The sequence below is a fragment of the Pollicipes pollicipes genome, unplaced genomic scaffold (genome assembly GCF_011947565.3).
Source record: "Pollicipes pollicipes isolate AB1234 unplaced genomic scaffold, Ppol_2.1 Scaffold_4002;HRSCAF=4701_pilon_pilon_pilon, whole genome shotgun sequence".
Lineage (NCBI taxonomy): Eukaryota > Metazoa > Arthropoda > Thecostraca > Pollicipedomorpha > Pollicipedidae > Pollicipes > Pollicipes pollicipes.
Window position 1 is genome coordinate 20,123,585 of NW_023596420.1, and position 21,226 is coordinate 20,144,810.

The 21,226-nt window shown below is 47.7% G+C and overlaps 1 protein-coding gene across 1 annotated transcript in view; it reads left to right on the top strand.

Moving 5' to 3' along the window:
* The first annotated feature begins 2,688 nt into the window (after window positions 1–2,688).
* Window positions 2,689–21,226, top strand: part of LOC119094219 (glutamate receptor ionotropic, NMDA 2A-like) — a 44,177-nt gene continuing 25,639 nt past the window's right edge. Inside the window, exons 1-2 of the mRNA XM_037217294.1 lie at window positions 2,689–2,750; window positions 3,256–3,439. Coding sequence (XP_037073189.1) covers window positions 2,689–2,750; window positions 3,256–3,439 — 246 coding nt within the window. The remainder of the gene's footprint in view (window positions 2,751–3,255; window positions 3,440–21,226) is intronic.

Genomic DNA, 21,226 nt, shown 5'->3' on the forward strand with positions numbered 1-21,226 from the left:
TTTTGAGCTTATTTACTGAGGGACCCTTCACTTATCAGAGCTCTCTCTGTTAACCTGCCCGGGCACTCTTGATCACACAAGGGCGTTAATTCATGTACACTTATCTTCGGCTGGTGGCCCTTTGTTCAGGGGATCCTGTACTCCGGCCGGACTCTATATGTTAGCCTGCCGGGGTGCTCCCGATCGTTCAAGGGCCCCACGATATTGGTGTTAGGTTCTTCTCGCTTGTTACGAGGACCCTTCACTGTTCACTGGAGCTTCTTTGTTGACCTGCCACGACAGTTTCGATTGCCCATGTGCCGTCCTTATTGGTCTCGGGGTTTTCCATATCATAGGAGACCCTACGCCATTAAAGGGGGCCCAAATCGTAATCATTCTTATTGGGGCTTTTCTTCTTACCGACTGATGACTGAATTTGCGGCTATGGCGATTACGCCGTTGAATTCGTTATTGTCATTGTCGAACATAATTTTACACGCCGCCGGCGTTGTGCATCTTATTTCCATTGCTTATTGAACTTGTGACGATTATTATACCTGTACGTTACGTTTTAATATATTTTTCAAGCAAAGGATATTCTGCATTCCCTTGCAACAGACAAGGCAAAAACTCTGTGCTAGTCCTCAGCCATCAGCTGATGTCTTCAACTACCCGGCTAAACGTGTATAAACTAGGAATCAAGGTCGTGCTTGATTTGGATGGTATTTAGCAGCTAATTTAAGTGTATGCTGCCATGTTTTCTTCGAAATACTTAGCCTTAAAACGACAGCATCCACTATGATCCGACGAAGATGAACAAGCTCCATACATCTGCATACAAAGCACGTCTGGTTTGTTAGGGCTGTACGCAGCAAGCTAGGTTCCCTTATGCGAACTGCACGCATAGGAATATTAAAACCCAATGGCCGGAATACCAAGATTTTTGCTGGATACAGACCTGAAGTCTAAGGAGCTCACAAGGGAAGAGGACTTCTCCAGTTGTCTAGCATTTTTGAGGTGTGCATGTGTGGAAATTTAGCTACCGTCAAGTTTACTGCTCCCGATTACTCTGACATGGTGTCGTGTTAGTTCTGGCCCGTGCTTTTGACCGAATCGCACATAGCGTTTAAAAATGATGCATATATATATATATATATATATATATATATATATATATATATATACTTTTCTGACGACAGACACAGGAAGCTCGCAAAACTTGCACGGTATATGACTGGTGACTAACTCTTCCATATCTTTGACTCTTCGTTTCATTTTGGCACCCTAACCACTTTAAATCAGTACATAAAACACGAGCATGCAAACCAATAATAACTTTTCACTGGACAGCACTCACTGCCGTTTTGACTTCGCAACAACAAACAATCATTTAGCCGTGCAGAATATGTCATTTAGTACCACACACTGTGAATAACATAATTACACAGCAAATCACAAACTGCATGCCAACCACACAATACCCGCGCCATTCATTAGTGTCTTGTTCCTCGTCTAAGTGATTTAACTGTGATGCTGCTCCAAAGAGATAATTCAGTAGTTTGATTAATTTCTTGTCTAGAAGTCGTTTGTGGTCAATGCATGGAGTATGCATACAGAATGTTGAGTTTCACTTTTTTGAGTGTAATGATAAATTGCAGTAATTTTTTAAGCGCTCGGCGCGCGAGGAGAGCAGAGGTCGAGGAGAGGTCGGGCTGCACGTGATTCCTTGGTTGCCCCCTCCGTGAGGTGCCGCCTGCCACGTCGAAACAAAAATGTTGTAGTTACACCATAGTAGCATACGGAACCTTGCCAGCAACACCTAGCAGCAGTCAACTAACGGGTGGAAGTTGACCACGTATCGAAATCGGTACTTTCCAACGCTTCGAACAAATTGGAAACACGAATGGAAACGCGCATGAAAACTAATCGGACCGGTTTGGAACCGGGCATCCGCCAATCACCATCCAGTTTTTCCCCCAATGACAAATCAGCGGTCTTTTCAACAGGTGGCGGCCAGGTCGACAAATCAGCAATTGCATAACAGCTGGACCTCGGTGGCCGGAGGATGCTGGTTCAGTCCGGCTGGGAGTTTTTTTTCACATGCGGCGAGTTGACCGACGCGGCAAAGGAAATAAACGATCCTGAAGGCAACCATTTTTCTTTCGTGCACTTGACAAGAAATTTGCGCCATGGATGTTGGATACTTTAACGGTTTTGTTGCGAGTGCTGTTGATATCTCCCACCTTTCCGGTGCCCAAACAGTCCGAACAAGCGGCGGCTGTCTGGGAAGGCGTTGCAGCATCCTGGCGAGTCCGATGCGAATACCGTAGCACGGGGTATTATGATAGAGACGTGTTCCTGTTCCCTCCCATTAAGGATTCAGTTTATGGTGAATAACAGTATCTTGACCTCAAATATCCTACATCATCATCATTATCGTAGAACCCACAGCATCCTCAGCATCTGCCTGCGGCTCCGGTAAGCATTGCGATGAGTAAGGCTGGATTGCATTGCAATGGATAAAGTCGTGGTCGCTGTGACAGCTGACCTTTCTTGCGGATTGCCAGCGCCTCAAGTTATATAGCATTGTTGCTAAATGTGAATGTGGAAAATAATCATGAACGAACGTGACGACAGATCGCCAAGCTGGAGGCGCCAGGGACCAGGACGCACAGCCGTACTCGGAGGCGTTCGAGGTTACTCGGAAACATGAAAAAGACGGCCAAGTCAAAGCGATGCGACATAAGAAGCGCGGGCCGCTTCTCTGCACGGTAAGAGGGTAAATCTATATGGCACACCACTTCCAAAATTCATTAAATGTCGGGTGAATGCAGTTACATTGGCAGGGCGCATGTGCCTGTGCCTCGGCGCATGTGTGCTGTGTCTCGGCGCACGTGTAACTGTGCCTCGGCGCATGTGTGGCTGTGCCTCGGCGCATGTGTACTGTGCCTCGGCGCATGTGTGCTGTGTCTCGGCGCATGTGCCTGTGCCTCGGCGCATGTGTACTGTGCCTCGGCGCATGTGTGCTGTGTCTCGGCGCATGTGCCTGTGCCTCGGCGCATGTGTACTGTGCCTCGGCGCATGCCGGGAGGCCAGTTCGCCCGGCGTTGCCAGACCGGGGGCCACGCCGGGCGTGGAGGCCATGCGGAGGTGCGTACCACTCCGTCTGATAACGCGCACAGGCGCTGCCGTCGCGTGGCGTGGTTGCGCGTGCTCAGTCCATTGCTCGACTGTCGGCATCGGTGATGTCTCTGACGCACGCTGTGCTGTTCACAGGTCGTTCATCTCCGCTGGAGCTCCCGCTCTGCTACCGTCCCGGTCACAGGACGGTGGCAGTGACGCCTGGTGGAGGGCGCTCTGTCTGCGCGTGCTCCAGGAATACCCGGGACCGCGGCGACCCGCCACCAACCAGCCTCTCCAGGTGTCGCGCCGGCGCCTCACCCTGGCGGCGTACGACCGGGTGCGGGGGGAGGCTCCACAACAGTCGAGCGCTGCTGGAGGGTACCGGCATCCAGTTGTGTCCTCTCAATGAGAGCATGCTCGGCAAGCGTTGAGTACCTGGCGCGAGAGAGCGTGTTTTTCAAGTGATATCAGCTCGCGTCCTCCTGACAACGCCAGTGACTGTGCCTAATACCCGCTGTCTTGCCACCTGAGAGTGACTGATTAGTTGATGCTCTGTCGTTTGTCGAAGGCACAAAGGCCTGCACGCATCCAGACGCCTCTCATATGAGCAGCTGACGGGCTGTTCGTCGTCTTTCGTTCAAGGACCGGACGCGTCTGGACGAGGGTCCGCACGCTGCTGCAGGGCCGGGACCGTGCCTGCCGAGCGACCCTTGGCGGCAGGACACCTACCCACAGCAGCGACGCGTCCGGTCACGCCTCCCCCCACGCATCACCCGACCGTGCCAGCTGCCGGGCCAGCCGACACCGTTGGCGAGGCGTCGGTGCGCCGGCTGGCCAGCGCGCCATCGCCAGCGGTGGTGCCGGCCGCCGCCGCCGCCTCCTGCCGCGCCGACAGCACCGCCGGCTGTCGTGGTGCTGTCGGACGCGGCCGGCGACCCAGCCGCCCTCTAGCGCCTCCTAGGCGCCGCTGCCGACCCAGCCGCCATCGCCAGCACCGCCGACCGCGGCGCCGGCCCAGCCGAGGCCGGGCATGCAGGCAGCGCTTCTTCTGCGGTGGGCGGAGGCGGCGCTCAGAGCGCGCGGAGCGTAGTGTTCTTTTATGTTTTTATGAGTGTGGCAAAAAACTTTTCGCCAAAAGAAGTTCGTCTTTTTGTTAGCATCACTGCATCCAGCGTGCGATGACGCACAGAAGCATAGTTGAAATGACAATGTTATGTTACATCAGCAAATGTTGGTAATTAGTGTACTTGACACTAATCGTTCGCTCACGGCATCACACGCCTTTATCGCGCCCGGCAAGTCAACGCCTTCTGTCAGCCGTCTGACGGTTACGGTGCGGGTGCTCCTGTATTTCGGTGCCCCTTGAAAGGAAAGTTTTGGATCACCTTTAATTGTTCTTTCAATCACCCACTTGCATTTGGTGTCTCAAGGAAATAAACGCAGTGGTGGTCCGAAAAAAAGGTGCCGCTTGGCCGAATGCGTCGATGCAGCATTTCGTTAATGGAGAAGCACGGCATTGTAATGACGCGTGCCGCAATGACAACGGAATGCTTTTGGTGCCTGCTTCCTTGAACAGGATGCCATTTCCCTGAACGGTCCGATTCGGATTTTTCAAAATGAAAGGCACATCGATTGTAATGCCGCTGGATTTTGGTGCCCTTTTTAAGTTAATCAGCGCAAAACTTAGTCGCAGCACAAAGAGCACATGTCATGTACACATAATTGTCGAGGGATCTCAGAGCACTCCGCTGTCCATGCGGGCGGCGACATAGTGACGCTGGGGATATTGCGACACAAATGAGCGAGATTTACAAACGCAACGCCGTAATCAATCCACGCAGATCAATACGCTCACGAAGAAAAAAAAACAAGACCCAGGCAAGACGTGAAAAAACAACCGACCGCGCATAATCATGATAAATTTGCTGAGATTCCGGGTGAAACGAAACCAAATAGAGATGTCAGCAAAATCAGATGTGATGCCAGGTGGATCAGGCGGACCAAGTTTGTTGGGCCAATGAGTCCATACAACACAGAGCAAAAATAGATTGACGCTTTGTTTTACTGAATAGAAACCCCGCTTGCCTCTCCTTGGTCAACTGCCAGCTGACATTTCGATAGGGGGGACGGGGAGGCAAACCACGCACCCGTTCCCGACCGCAGATCCGGCAATTGGGGAAGGTGATGTCCGGTTCAACTCAGTTATCGAAGGATCAGGGCGTGATATGTGGAGTTCCTCCCAGTAGTGTCACCAATGTGTTAGTCTCGGCGGCTGGCATTTCAGCTTGGAGTATGAGGCAGCGCTCTGATTGAAATGCCTGCCAACCTCTTACCCTCCCTAGATTTCGGAAAAAAAATCCCAGATTTAACGAATTTCATTCCGACACCAGCAAGATAATTCTCGTTGCTGGCTTGGTTTCTGGGGCACCTTTACTGTTGTTTCGGGGTTTCACCTCACAGTCAGGCTACGCTCGCCCTGACAGGGGGAGGAGGGTTTCCCCCTGGGTTTTCTGAGGGTATCTCTCCGGCATACCGTGACGTCGCATTCATATTCTTAGTAGTCTATGGTGGTTTTATTGTGCGTATTTTGACATACCAATGTGCCTCTTTCCTTTCCAAGCAGTGACATCTTTTAGGAAGGTAGCACGCCCGATTCACGCCCGGCGCTGGCAGCAGGTGGCAACTCACGTATTCGTCGATCCCACGCGGCGGCCCGACACCGTTACATCAACGGAGCTCAGCTCCATGAACATATGCTCAAAGTGCATCAAACTGCATGTTAACTGCACTGCATCCAGTGTTATGCAAAATGCATGTGTACATTTCGTGTCGTTGCAATGAGCTGGCTTCATAAATGTGGGCATGCACAGCTGGAAAAGTGAGATTTTCGGGGAAATTTGACCTTTGACTGGGAATAGTGAGATCAATCATTGACCTAACAACAAGTAAGTCATTGTCATTCTCTAAAACTCGTTGAGAACAATCCACTTGAGTTCAGTTCCACTAGACTCTCTCCTTAGCTTGGAAAAGGCAGGGGGTCGTATTGACTCCCCGCCCTCTACAACGTCCACTACCTACATCAGCCGGCGTTTATGGAACAGCGTGAATCAGGGCAAGGCTTCATGACAAAGGTATGCGAATCAATGCCTGGATCTCCGTTTCACTATTCTGATGACATACTTAACCAGCATATGGCAGGACGCTGAACACTTGAGTGGCAAACACTCGCCATGTGGTGACACAGTAAGGACTGCCACCAACGATTCGGCGCTGCTTAACTTTTGTATATTGTTTCCACTTTAAGGTAGTCAGAGCCAACGAGCTGCTCTTGGGAGCACTTATTCGTGAACAAATAAACCAGGCATGTATGCAAAATGGGCAATTAAGCATTTTCCTCATGCTGCCATGTTGTCGGTGATAGGCCGACAAAACACTCTGGATCAACTAACAACTTATCGGGCGCGTGAGGCCAAAGACGACAATGTAGCAGGGCCTCCGTGCCCATAGTGTCCGCCGACACTGCTAACTTTACGGATCGAGGAGACCGGACTTTGGACTGTCAGAACGGAATTCATCTCGTCGAGAGGGAGGCGTGGCCAGTCAAAGCGGCACTCATAAAACGGGAACTTTGCCTACAGGACGTGGGAGATGTGACCCGCGGGATGAGGCAAAGTTAAGTGGGAATACGATGAATAATTACAGCATATGGTGATTGTGGGACGAATGAGCAGAACAGAATACAAATCAGTAAATGATAAGGGCCAATAGGAACAACGAGAGCTCAGCAGAGAGAAGGGATGGGCTTTTAACTCCAGCTCAAATCAAGTAATGTTTAAGCAAAAGACAAACAAGGGGAGAGTTGGCGACATTCTCTGCTGGCCGTAACGTAACCTAAGTCGTGTCGGGCGGGTACAGCAGACTTCACTCACTACACTCAACATACTTATCCCAGTATCATTTCCCTAGCTCAACCTCCATCCGGAGCAGTGGCGTGACATTACCTAAATGTCTCTCAAGGAATTGCTCATCCTCACACATGAACAGCGCGGGTGCATCTCATTGCTTATCGCACACATTCTGAGCGCGGAGTACAGTGGTTCTTTGCAAGACGGCCAGGTTGCATGAACATATGGGGACATTACTAGCCAAAAATGAAAAAGGTCACGAAGAAACAAAGCAAACACCATCGCCGTCTTCGCAAATTGCAAATGGTCCAGAAACCCAATTAATAATAGTTGCAAATGTTGCAGAATATTGCCCTTCATAATGCAAAATAAGCATCAATGGACCCTGTGATTATCACGAACAGCCCTAGGAAAAATGAAGCCAATCAATGGTGAAATTTTGCAATTGCTTGAAAACTACGGGACGTTGCAACACCGTCTGGGGGTTAATAAAGCGAGATAAATTGGCACCACCTCCATTGTTCACACAACGCACGGAAGCTTCTATAAAGATGATTTGAGAAATCATCGCGAAGGGTTTGCTACATATTGCAAAAAACGATTAACGACCGTACAAAGCCAAATAGCGCCCTAGAAACACATCCAGCCTACTCGTAAGTATAAGCCCTCCGAGATAAAACCATGCATAACTGCAGCACTGCAAAAACGTCGCACATTGCAAGCAGCACACCACGTTGCAGCACTACAATGGTACGTGATATTTAGCAATCATCCATTGTTATGCTTTACATAAACTTATGTGATGATATAGTTATACGTGATGTAACTTTGTACGACTGAGGCTGCTCAACTCGCAACATTAATGTATACAAGACTCATCCAACCGGGATACAGCACACGAATCGTAGATGACTGAGCAATTGTCGATATTTCATGACAAGCAACCCCATCCCTGGGATGCCCAAATTCATACTGAGATATAATTGATCATCTCAGTTATAAGAAATTTTGGTACCACTGATTACGAATCTTGAAACGTGAAGTCTTGCACAAAGAGAACGAAACGGATCCAGGAATCCAGAAATCCAGGAAGGTAGCTAAAAAACAATTCACAAAGATTCATGGAGTTAAAATTGAATGCAGACACACATGCATGCATGCAGTATGCATGCACGCACAACGCACACACGTACGCAAGCACGCACGCAAGCACACACACCACAGGCCTGTTCACAAACTCCTCAATGCAGATAAAACCTGTGACAAGACCCATCATAATCAGGTGGCATATAGCAGCTATACTACACTTTCTATGTGTGATGTTGCTAGGCAAGCAGCATGACACATTAGAAAATGTGGTTACTTACAGCCATCAGTATGCACACACTAGAGATGCGGGGTATAATCCGTAAAGCTTACCTCAGAATTCCAGTAGGGGCGCTGAAGCTTACCAGCAGCTTCTGTTCAGCAAAGCCAAAATCTAAGAATAAAATAGGTTAACAATCGGCATTTCAATCACAAACCACCTCACCAGTTGTTATTGTGCCCTAAATGTTCTGAATTACTTTTTGGGCAGAAATGGCATAAGAATGTTGAAAGTAAATCTAATTCAAACAATTCGTACAATTTGCCCTGGCCTGAGCTGGGTACACAACTACACACATGCTCTGGGTACAGTTCACTCACATCATGTAAGCATCCCAGCTGTGGATGGATTTTTTCAGATTGACATTATCACAAGTGAAGTAGCCGCTATTTGACATAAGTTTTAAGAAACTTATTTGCAAAATGAAAAACATTATTTTTTAACACTGAAGGCCAGAGGATTTATGAAAAACCGGGATATATAGAAATATAAATTGCAAAATGACCGTGGCAGTCGAAGCGCCACTAAAATGAAAGACACCCCATGACTGTAAAGAACATACAGTAACCTAGATCCCAAAAAAGAGGAACGTACTAAGTAGCTATTGCAGCCTTTGCACGAGCACACGCTCCACGTCAGGAATCACTTGTCGCTAGGTACTCACCGATATGGATCTCCACTTGGCACCTGGCGGTGTCCACTGCACGCGCACACGGACCAAGTCATACAGGCGCCGCCTGAGCCCGAAGGTAGGCCAAGAGCCGCTGGCCAATTACGGAGAACAGAGGGGGACGCCGACTGATAAGAGCCGGCCAGCCTGCGCGGCGGGTCATCCAGACGTAACAGTTCGAGAAATACGACCCGTACACGACCCAAACACGACGCAACTCAGGCACGACAACGCAGCCAACCCAGGCATAACGGGGAAAGGCCGTAAACCCCCAATCAGCACCACTCGCGACTGCACTGCACGGCTCCGAACCAAGGCTCCGTTCCCGGGAGACGACCGCACAGGGGAGCAGTCTTCAACGACAGAAACGGCCCCAATTACGGCTTTCATTCTCTTTTAATGCGACTTGTTTAGGACTTTGCCGACTTCTTAGAAATTATCCATTGGTAACACCCAGCTTAAATAAAAAGGTATATTAAACAGATCTACAAAATTATTTCACTTCAAAACCAATAGTTCTGCCCAAGGGAGAACAAGACATACATCTGTAGCTGTACACTCACATTAAAGCTTGATGAGGCTGCTCCGTAGATTGATGATGAAAAAAAATTACGTACTTTCCTTCCATACCCCGTTTGTGCGCTTTCATGGCGTATTCGGTTCGGATTTCTTGGCGGAGAATGCGCCTTGTCTCCAATGCTAAATCCTCCCCAAAAGCCAGACTTCGGAGCAGTTGATTCTGCGTGTCCGCACGTGTGTTAAAGATGCTTTGTGACGTCATTGTAATACCTTACATAGGATTTCTCGTTCTGATAGTCTGACATGAAAATTGGATAAAGAACACGTAGGAAACGTACGGATCGTTTTTTCTTCCCGATATATGGTAAGCCAACGTTGTGCTTATATATGTATTTTATATCTTTAAATGCATGGTTTACTGTGACGTCATTTGTTTTCATATCAATTTCATTGTGTAATCCAGATAAGTTGAATCACGTCGTGACAGCTGATCCCGTGTTCTTTCTCCTCCGTGGCTATCCGCCCCGCTAGGGGAGCCGATTGTTGTTTGCGGTGTGGCGTTCTGGTTTCCGTGTGGGTAGGGAGTGTCGTCGGTAACGGTAGGTGAGTTGAAAATATGCTGGTGAGCGGGGTCAGACCTGAGTGCGTAGTGCATTGTGAGGAAAGATTGTGTGCCATTGCCAATGTTGAAAATGATTCAGCTGAAACCCGCCAGCAGCGTGCCTCTTCAGTGTGGTGAGTGTGGCGCGCGGCGTTACCGATTTTCGAGACGGGCTCACGCCTCACGTTGAACACAGAGAACAATTTTTCGTATTCTTTCTAGTGCGCATTTGTGGAGAATGGAATGTCTTGGGGCGAAAAACACCAAGAAACACCCAAATTTCAGACACTGCTGCCCCAGTCCCCCACAAAACATCAATAAAGTGAACTGAGCAAAAGTAAACAACACGCAGCGGCGCGAGTCAAGGTTGGTGAAATTATTTGGTCTCTTCTGCGCCACGCATTTGGCAAAAATGAACCTACGCGATACACAGGGATGACAGGGGGCTGTTTGAAGATTTCACGTCGCACGGCGCGTTGTCCAGCGGCGTCCAGATATCTGCGATATTTGATCTGCTGCAGGTGACGCGCCAGTACCCCCGATGCTGTTTTCTCACACGGGGGTGTTTTCAGTGTGGCGGCGCATGGGCGTGGCATGGTTTTATCGCAGTCTTCAACTGCGTAGGTGGTGGTGCGGGTCTTGCGTTTAGTCTTCGTTTTAAGCGGGCAGGGGTCAGCGCGCAGGTATGGTGGCGGACCTCGCTCGTCCTCACCAGCTTTCCGCAGGGACAAGCATAGTTTCCCGACACCTGGGTCAATTCGGGTTACGGGGACCCGCTGCGACTTGAACACCCCCTGAAGTGGGGCCTTGGATAAGCTTAGGCCCATGGTTGCTATCGGCTGGCCCCTCAGTGTCGTCTGCCTCAGCAGTCATGGAGATGGGCGCGTCTGGCTCCATGCCTGGGCCAGCCACGCCCATCTGCTCTGCAGGAGCTCCGTTCCCCTCCTGAGTGGATACGAGCAGATCACCAACATGCCACTGGCGGGCACCGGACCCCTGTGGGCCATGTCTCCCAATATCGATCATCGCCTTCCCTATGCGTGGGCGCTTTGCCTTGGGCTTTTCTGGCGACATTGTGGCGCTTACGCTATCGCTGTCGCTTTCCCAGCGTGTTGGTGGGACATATGGAACGTCAACATCTAAGTCACCGAAGTAGTCTAACGAGCCTTCTGTCGTAGGCGTGCTTGGATTCTCCACGGAGGGTGGGTGGTCGGCGCAAAAACGGTATCGTAAACAAGACGAAGAAAAGAATGTCTAGACGAAGTGGAAGACTAGAGATATTCAAAGCTAAATATTGATGGTGTTTTGTAAAATGAGAAGGCAAAGGACGACCGATTATTGCAGACGTATGACACTATTGAATTGACGAAAGAAAACCTATGAAACTCAAAGTATTCACGTGGACACGACCACCGAAGAAGCTTAAAGGATTCCAAACGGCAATACCCGATGGTGCGTGGGAGATCAAAGGCGAAAAGCAACCGACTACACAAAGACGTGGCAAAGCCCTTCCAGAAACAACGAAGATATGCGCGCTCGCGCCGAGCACGGACCAACGTCTCGCAGCCGTAGCCATAGATCGATGAGTTGGCGGGAAAGCATAAGCCGTGATTTTAGAAAGGCTTGTCACAAGGAACCAGCCCAATGATCATTTGGCAGCAGCCGTAGGAGAGGTTTTACTTTGCTCGAGTTTAAGGTTTTAGGCGTTTCTTTATTAGGCGTAGAGGCGTTTCGACCCGTTTAAACCATTTCACGCCTTGAGGGTAGGGTTGAAACAACCAAGGCCAAATAGGCTCGCTATGTTTTGGCCTAATGATTTGTTTTTAAGATGTTTGAGAAAAGAAATTGAAAAAAAATCTGAAAATATTTGCAGATAAGTATTTTAAAAAGATTCTGATTTTCAGAAAAATTCAAACCGGTTATAAACGGGAAACTAAATCATACATGCTTTTTTGTAAGTCATCTGGGGATTAAGCCGTTTATTAAGCATGATGCATGTAATTAAAAAAGAATGTGTAAAATTTGGAAATTTTGCTCATAAAATTTGGGATGATTGTTTTCAGTTCTGAGTTGCCTTGTCCTTTATTTACTTCATGGCTTTTACAGATTAGAGTTATCCTACATAATGAAGGAGCTACAGTCGACTAAGTAGCGGTGGGTTCTCCCATAGCGTTACGCGTGGTACTTGGAAACTTTCACGAATCAGTGCTCAATTAGGTCCCTTTTTGACCGCATGTATCGTGGGAACCAAGAGATTTTTTCACTGACGTTCACATTTTTTCACTACGTTCTTTTCACTGACGGATACTATTTTCAACGTATAGACCACTCATTTATTCGCGACACACTTGTTGTAATGACAAATTTTGGGACTTTAAGAAGTTTTTAACACATTTTTTCACAAAATTTGGTGGCATATTTTTGCAATTTTTATGCAGTTTTGCATAGAAAATTAGCTTTAAAAAACTTTATTTCAGGTGTAGTTAGGACGTCAGAAAAAAACTATCTTAGGTTTGAAATGTCAAAAAATTTTGACCAGTTTTTGGAAATTTGCCTCCGTTAAAAGCAATTTCTATTTCCGTCGTAGCATGCGGGGTATGCTTAACGCTTTCCTGGATTTTACAGAACTAAGTTCTACAAGCTATTAAATAAATGAGGCAGCATTTACCGGAGGTAGTTTTTCCCACAGCGTTACGCTGCAATTCCGCCACGTGGTGGGTGTCTTTAACAAGATATAACTTTTGAGCATTTGAAGTCACAGTGTCCAGATTTGTACTGCGTGTAGACAATGGATGGAGCAACGTTCGTTGGTAATAGCAACTCTTAACTCAAAAAGGGTGCATAAGGGTACTTTTATTTTTTAAAAACGCTGTCCTACTTGAAATAACATGCAAAAAAATTATGTATTTTTATTTTGTTCCAGATTTAACTCCAGAACTATGCATTAAATATCGTGGGCTTTCTGTTTATACCCTTTTTGAGGCTTTGTCGTCATTATTCAGCCGTCCAAGACCGATCAAATTTTGGGCTTTTTCGGGCTTGCTGAACACTTAGTTGGGTGGAAACTAAAACATCAAAGATAGAGGTAAAAACGAACGATTTTTAGCATCACAATGCCTTTGGCAACATTTGAGCAAAACCTGGACCTCAGTAAACGGATTTTTACGTACGGGGGATCTCCGCATTAAACAGATTGATTCAATTAATAGAATTCGTTTTTACAACTGGTAAATTCACCGAAAACATGCGCCCGGCAATTGCGTATACAAAACACTTTGCAAAACTGCAATCGGCCTGATAGTTTAAGAGTTACAGGCGATTAAGTGCACCCATGTTACCACTTAGCTTTCAAAAACTAGATTAGTACAAAATTGCCCGAGTTGATTCGGCAGAACCCGTTTTGATGAAAAACAGTTTTTCGGGCTTTTCTCGGCCTTTAATTGATATATTTTAATTATTCAAAAAATAATAGATGTGCATTACATCCATGCAACACATACTGTGAGGACAAAGCAATCGGTTATTTGGTCTTAGCTCTGGACAATATTCGTGACACGCAAAATTAAAAACAGTTTTTTGACCATAACATTTTCTTCTTTGTTTCAATCGCGTAGTAAATAAATAAAACGTTGGGTCCCGTTAAATTGTACATCTAAATGACGTTTTTAACGCTTAACTCGGTTGAATAGATTCCTTGATTTAAGCTTTGGCGTAAAACCACTTTTTTGAAGTGCGTGGTTTTTTGCTCATGTCTCAGGTTTTCGTGAACCGATTCTCAATTTCGACCAACTAGACAATGCTCCTGTGGCAGGGCGCGTCATTTACCTTACAACACGATAATTTTTTCCAAAAATTCTGGGTCAGGGGGAGCTTTTCCAATTTGTTTAAAATTGCGTCGCCCCTATTGTCCCGATTTTGGCTTTTTATTCAACTCGTCTCGTCGAGATTTTTCATTCTTTTTTTGAACGAAGGCAATCGAGCGATTAGAAATATGTTAAGTTGTACTTGGTGCAACCAAAAAGCTCGTATTGAAATTACTTGTAAGCCTATGGGAGGAACTGCACCCCGGTATGGCGACTGCCATTTCGGTCTAAAAAATAAGAACCCCTATTTATAATTGTAACCTAGATTTGACACGACCACCTACCTCACCAAAAGCCAAATGGATGCTGTATTAGTACAAGTCTCTTTCTCTAGGTGATATACTTTCAAATCAAAAAAGTAATTTTTCGGAATATCGACCAGTTTGAAGCGCCCTGGACCTACTCTATGGGATGGATCGTGCAAAACCAACGCCATCGGGTCCGCCGAACCTTTTTCGATAACATATGTGGAAGTTCGGACGTTGATATATCTCGGAGAGGGTCGGCGAGTTCTTAAGGGAAGTGGGAGATTTGTGTACGTGATGTCTGGAAATCAGTACAAGATCCCCCGCTTTTCGTACAAAACTGACACCATAACGCTGGTAAGCCTGAACGAAGAGAAAACGACTCCTGACCCAGGAATGGACGACAAATGTGCGAAAGCGAGAGTGAGAGCGAGAAATCCCCCCATTATGATACATTTGTGATCACGGGGCTCCGAATGGCTACAGAATTCGGACAGCCGTGAGTGATGCTCAAGTCCTTCCAGAGGCCAACAGGTTTTTGCTCCCCATGTCTGAGACCGCAGCTGCCACCTGTTGCCGCCAACTAACTCCTTCTATCTCGGCAATCAGCTCCTTCAACATTTCTTTGGTGGCCGCATTGGTCGAACTGAAACCAATGAGTTTTAATTATCGGCGCATGTTGCCAAATTAATGATGTTATTTTGGTTATCTTACAACATGCGTTAGTCACACATTCATGCAAGAAGTCATACAGTCACGCCATATCGATATTCCTCGCGTACCAAACTGCAACGATATCGTAGCGTTCTTGAAAGCATTCATCGTCTCACGCACGAACGATTTCATACTGATTTGGGTACTTTAGGACACCGATCGGGGATCTAATTTTATTAATGTTCGCCTCGTTCAACATTTCGTCCCCACCAGTTGTTTTATCGCCTGTGTTGAACAGAGTATTTCCGATCATCCCTAACAGCACATGTAGACATGTAAGTGGGCATGCATCACACCGGGGTATGTGTGACAAACCACACTGAAACGTAAGTTGTGAGATAACCGCATGGAGCGGGAATTTCCTGTGACTTACCTGGTAGTACGCCGGTGCTTTCCAGCTACCGTAACTGGACACCATAACCACTCGAAGCTTCGAGAAAAAAACTGCGGGAAAAAAGTGATGTCATACCATGAATGTTAACCAAGACCTTTAAGGCATCACCCCCGAGTTTTCCACTGCGCCGAAGTTGATGCTGTCAGTGATCTAAGTTGGCGCTTCCAGCACGGGCTCAAGTGTAATAACAGGAGCCGTCGTACAGCCGATTGTGCCGACACTAATCCAGGCACATAATCACTTGGATGTTCGACGTATGACGCAGCATTTATAGATTGGATTATTACGAAAGCATCTCCTCCTTTAATGACCCAGCGCGGATGCAATGTTTTTCGCCGTGAAAATGACACAAATTTCATTTGACATGTGGCCATTGATTATACGCTGATTTTGACCTGCCTTAAGCAATAAATCATTCCTCCTCAGGCAGGATTTTATGACCCAGCTGATTTAGTAGTAAGCAGGTGGTGAAAAATATTTGGCGCTGCGGCGTTCTTGGATGTAGGCTGGCTGCGGGGATACTGTCCCGGGACTGAAGGGACTGAAGGGACTGAAGGGACTGAAGCCTCCGCCGCCGGTTTCAGGCAGCCACAAAGTGACTAAGCCGTTCCTCAGAGCCGACCTGCCGGTTGCATCCCAGGGCAACCCGTCGTATGCCGTGTAGCTGGTGGGCCGCGATCGCGGTGATGACTCCGTGGTCATTGATGACTCTTTCGGAGGGCGGTGGTGCCGCAATGTCGCGAGGTCAGCCGTGAGTGCCTTCAGATGGATGTTGTCTTGATGACTGTTAGTCTCCCTGTTTTCAGCGAGTTTCGTACATCTGTGCATTTTGGGGGTGTTAGCCTCCCAAGGCTGACTTGGGCTAGTCCAGTGCAGGGCGATAGATACCGAGAAGTTGGGAATTCCAGTATAAAAACAGCAGTATGATACTAAAAATACAACTAGAATTGTGACGTAGGCTATAATCTCTAATTTTCACTGAATATTTGGCGGCCGATAGCTAAAGATAGCGTGGCGCGGGTATCACGGTAGAGAGGGATTCCAAATTTAAATGAATGTGCCCAGGTTTGTTAAAAGAATCTCAAGAAGCTGTAAACTTTATGACCTTGAGAGCGTGACTTGGTTGATATAAAAAACACATATTTTAAAGATAACCTGCATAAAAGCTCAGGAACGTCTCAGCTGGGGGCACACGGCCTTACCATTAGAAGTTTATCACCGTTGAGATACTGCAACCCGCCGGATTAACCGGAAAAGTCGGAAAATTCACGGCGTGGTGTGCATGAAAACTTACCCGGCTGCAACCGTGGAAGTTCTGGCTTTTGCTGGACATGAATGACCAGTGGATCGGCTGAAGGCAATTCAGCAATGTTCCGTTTGGTGCCAGGCTCGTTAAAATTAGCCTGATAGAATTTGGTTCATAGCTGTGTGTAAAGCAGAGCTTTAACACGCGAATCCCATGGGCCAGCAGGAAAAGTATGCCGTGAAGCGATTTTGCTACCAACCTCCTTCGGTGGGGGCTGACTCCAATGCATGTGGCTTATTAAAAACAAGGTCAGGAAAATTATGTTTGAACTACCCGTGCCTCGAACTGTCTGAACTCATCACACTGTTAAGTTTATGCTGTGTATCATAATATCCTGAAAATATGTTGTCATTTTAACTGTGCATGCATGTGTCAGTCTGTAGCTGCTGGTGGGCTCTACACAAGTGGGTTCTAGTGGGTTCTGTGGGTGGGTTCTACACAATACGTGGAAGGGAATAAATTTTCTCCAACCAGGAGAAGATTCGAAATGTGCAACTTTTTGGCTGCTTCTAGATTTGGTGACCTTAGGTCATAGGTCACTGATCTGCTAGGATGCGACCTTCTGTTTGCGAATTATCCCACGCTCGAAAACTGGGGTGCACTTTTCCTCAAAACTCTGACCAACAGGTTCGAAGCCGCCATGATTTGCCACTAGGTACCTTATGGTGATTCAACATCAAGCCAGCATCGGTTGACAGCTCATTGATGCATAATTTAAAAAATCACCAAGGACTTTCGCTGCAACACCACCTTGAAGGATGTTGACCGTGTGGCGTTTCAAGCAACACGGCAGAAACTGTTGAAGGCTATAAGCAATCACGTGTTGTCAATGATTTTTCGCAGTCACCAAGAGCCGTAGTCCCGATCCAGTCCTCTTTTATTACTGAATAGAAGTCCGGCATTGCACGATGTGCAATTTGTTCGTTTTTACCGTCTGGTCTTCTGGTATGTTGTGGCCTGAAACGTCCGCGTTTCTCGGAGCATACCCGACGGATGTTCGTTGGAATGGACTTAATTAAAATATGGCGCGTCGCATATACCTGCGCCCCCTTCTAAAACCAAACGATCCCGTGCGCGTTGCACAACATTCACAGTGCTGCCCAATCTGCGCCATTGCAGTTTTTTCGCAGCAGGACTTCTCGCTATAAGCGATGTTTCCAGCAGTTGTATGCTTCCAGCGGGCAGTGCACTGCACAGTTCATCCGCACACCCCACCCTGGACGCAGCACGTTACAGCTGCCCGTGGCTAAGCACGGGCTCATCAGGGTGCACGGTCACCTGTCTGGCCCTGCGCTTCGCTGACCGTTTTGGCAAACGCCGACCTGGCGGGGAATTGCCGACGCTCCAAGTTGAAGGGAACGCGTCGTCCAATGGGCGCGGCGCGAACCGAAGAACTGCCACCGGCTGACCGGCGCCCTTGCTGTAGGCTGTGGTGCACCCGGGCAGTCTGGAGCTGACCACGCATCGCACGAGCAGACGCTCGCCGCTGCACAGTCCGTACTTTGCGGAGCTGTTCCGGAGGAGCTGCACGGGCATGCCAGGTTTGATAAGGGATGGGTTGGGAATCCAGGAGCACACAGCTTTCAGGAAGTCCTGGTGTATGTCCAGCTGGTCAACGTTCTCGACCAAGCTGTCAGTGCTCAGGAGGTGGACGACTTGGCCGGGGAATCATTCGGTGTCCATTTCGTTTATTTGGTCAACCCGGATGTTCCGCGGCGCAAGCACAGCCCAGGAAGCCATCCAGGTCTGGTCGCCGAGGCGCTCTGCCAGACCGTCAAACACACAGTTAATGACGACTGGCATGTCAGCGTCTATCACGAGATGAGGCGGCAGCTGGAAGTGTCCATCATCTGCACCTGGCAGCCATCCCTCGCTCAGTTGTGGCAGACAGTTGCAAAACCTTTCCGGCTCTTGATTCCCGGTTCAGTTGCCAAGCGCGCCCACGTGTTTCTGTGCATTGGCATCACGAGATGACTCCACAGCGCGGACCTCTGTAGGCAGGCATTGCCTGGGCAAGCTTGGGCGCGTTTGCCGTGCATGAAACGGAAGAGGTTGCGGCGTGGTAGCGTGCATAAATGTATGGCATCATCACATTGGTTTCCAGGAGTGAACATGTACGGATTTTTTGTCTCGATTATTATGGAAGCAATTCTGATCCAGAATTGGAATTCAACAGGCTGATTTGGAATCACGGCCACCACTGACGAACAGTGCTCGAACGCTCTATACAAGCCCCCGCATTACTGCATGCTGGGTAGCGATGCTGTGGCGTCTTTATGGGACTAAATCATATGGGACCAATTCCATGGCCGCGTGAAAACGCAGTTTTTTGCGGGCCGGTTTAAATGTAAATATTTTGATAAACTGATTTGTTGACCTAACACATTCCGTGAAGCGTTTCCAGCTGGGAAATGGCGTTGGTTGGCGACGGAGCTACAAAATCATCGCTGAAATGTGGTTCCAGACTGCACCCGACGGAGAGATGGCGTAACCTATTTATCAGTGATTTATTCCAAAGAACTTTAGGCGGAAGTGCTTAGAAACGGTCTGTGTAAAAGAGTACAACGTACAACAAGGAAAGATAGGGTGGAAGGTGAGAAACGGCGGCCTAGGCAGGCTTGCAGCACCCTGGGACGCGTACTGAGAAATTGGAATGCACATCCTGTAGCCTGAGGAGGGACGTTGCCAGGGTGGATGCAGCGTTGGCTTGCCCTAATGGTATAATGATGTGTGAGCCCCGGAGGCGTAAATGCAGAGTGCGCCATTTCAGTTCAGATACCAAATTTCCTGTAAAATGGGACGATTTCTGGCGAGTTTTGCGATTTCTGCCAATCAAAGAGTGGTGGCCCATATCTCAGCTGGAAAATAGTCTTGGGTACGTAGTCTTGGGTTATAAGGGTAGTCGGGGTATTATTCTTTGCATACCTTTTTCACCCAAGCCCGTCCACCCCAACCCGAAATCTTTGGCACCTGCCCTCCTCACATTACCTTATTTCACATCTCACTCCACAAAGGTACAGCAGCACGACAATAAATGGCAATTATGGCCCATTCATAAATTTAATGTTAACATTGCACAGAATATCCTTTTATTTGCAAATAAATACACATTTCACAAAGAGGCATTACACGTAATTACAAGAATTTGCGATCGGATGTTGGGGGCCGGACTCGTGCAACAAGCGAGCGGTGTGTGCTGATACTAGCCATCCTTCCGACCAAAAGATTCGAGCCAAGTCTAAATCTAACTTTGTGATAGGAGAGTCGGAAAAGGATACATTACCAACTACTCACTATGCGATAGAAATTTGCAGGAAAGCTAAGTATATCAGCTAGTCTGTTGTGTTTCAAACAAAGTGCCGAACATCAGGCCATGGCATTTTCCCCATGAAGAACTAACGTCCAGCAATGTCTGAAGAACGTTGTTCTGGTCGACGAATCAACTGGGCCTACATGATTATCATTCAATGTGTCAACACGTTAAAACACCAGCTTGTGTGGGGCAATACATACTACTTATATAAATGCACAAAGGGCAGGATAACGTACCTAGGTGAAATCAATTTGGAGTCTGATTTAGAACCTTGAGAATATTTGAAAACAGGGCTAACATTGGCTACTGATGTTGGACTGGGAATCTTCTTTCGACGTTTTTATGAACTTTTTCCATGGTCTTTTCATTTCTGGGCGATCAGATACAATGCTTCATAGCATTCACGCTCGCAGTGTAAGCGCAAAAGCATCGGCAACCGGTGCTGTAGCTTCGATTGCCGCGCGGCGTCAGTCGCTGTAGCCTCCGGGCGAAGACGGCGAACCCGAAATACAAGTTGGCTGACGCTTTCTGAAATGAATTCATGGATGTCTAGGGTAATCTGGACCTTCTACTGTGCCTGCAATTTTATTACATCGATTCTTCGGACGAATTAGCACTTTGTCTTTCTTTCAGATGCAATTATCTGGAAGAGGAATCACCCCTTTGAATGGGAGCCGAAGCTGAGGAGCCTTCCGGCTCAGTCAATGTCTCTCAGCTCCATTTCAAGGCCACTGAAGAGCGCTCAGGGCAGCAAGCCAGAACACCTGGTTATTGGGTGAGAGCTTCCGGCTGGCTTCCTCCATGGTATGAAAGAGGAGCCATCAATCATGTCAAGACGCGATGCATGCCATATGACAGATTGTTTTAGCTTTCTACGTTCTTTCACATCACCACGTTAGACGCAAAATGAAATACACCTTTACCATTTGTTGAAATACGGTGCATGCTGTGGACTTTAAAACTAGGTTCCAATATGGGCCGTAATGACACCTCTTTCACAGCAGTAGTGAACAGTTCAACTGTGCGCTTGACTCCTTAAAAGATCCCTACGATCTTTTGCAAGATGATTAATTGCATTCCTTTGTGTGGGCGTGGTGATTTGCTCTATTCGAGCCCGGTCAAAGACAACCTCAGCCACAGTTGGCCTGCTTTTCTGGGAGTAGGGGCGTTGCCACGCCGGGTCTATTTAGACCCCAGTTTCAAGCTGGCCCAGTCTAGCACCAGCCCA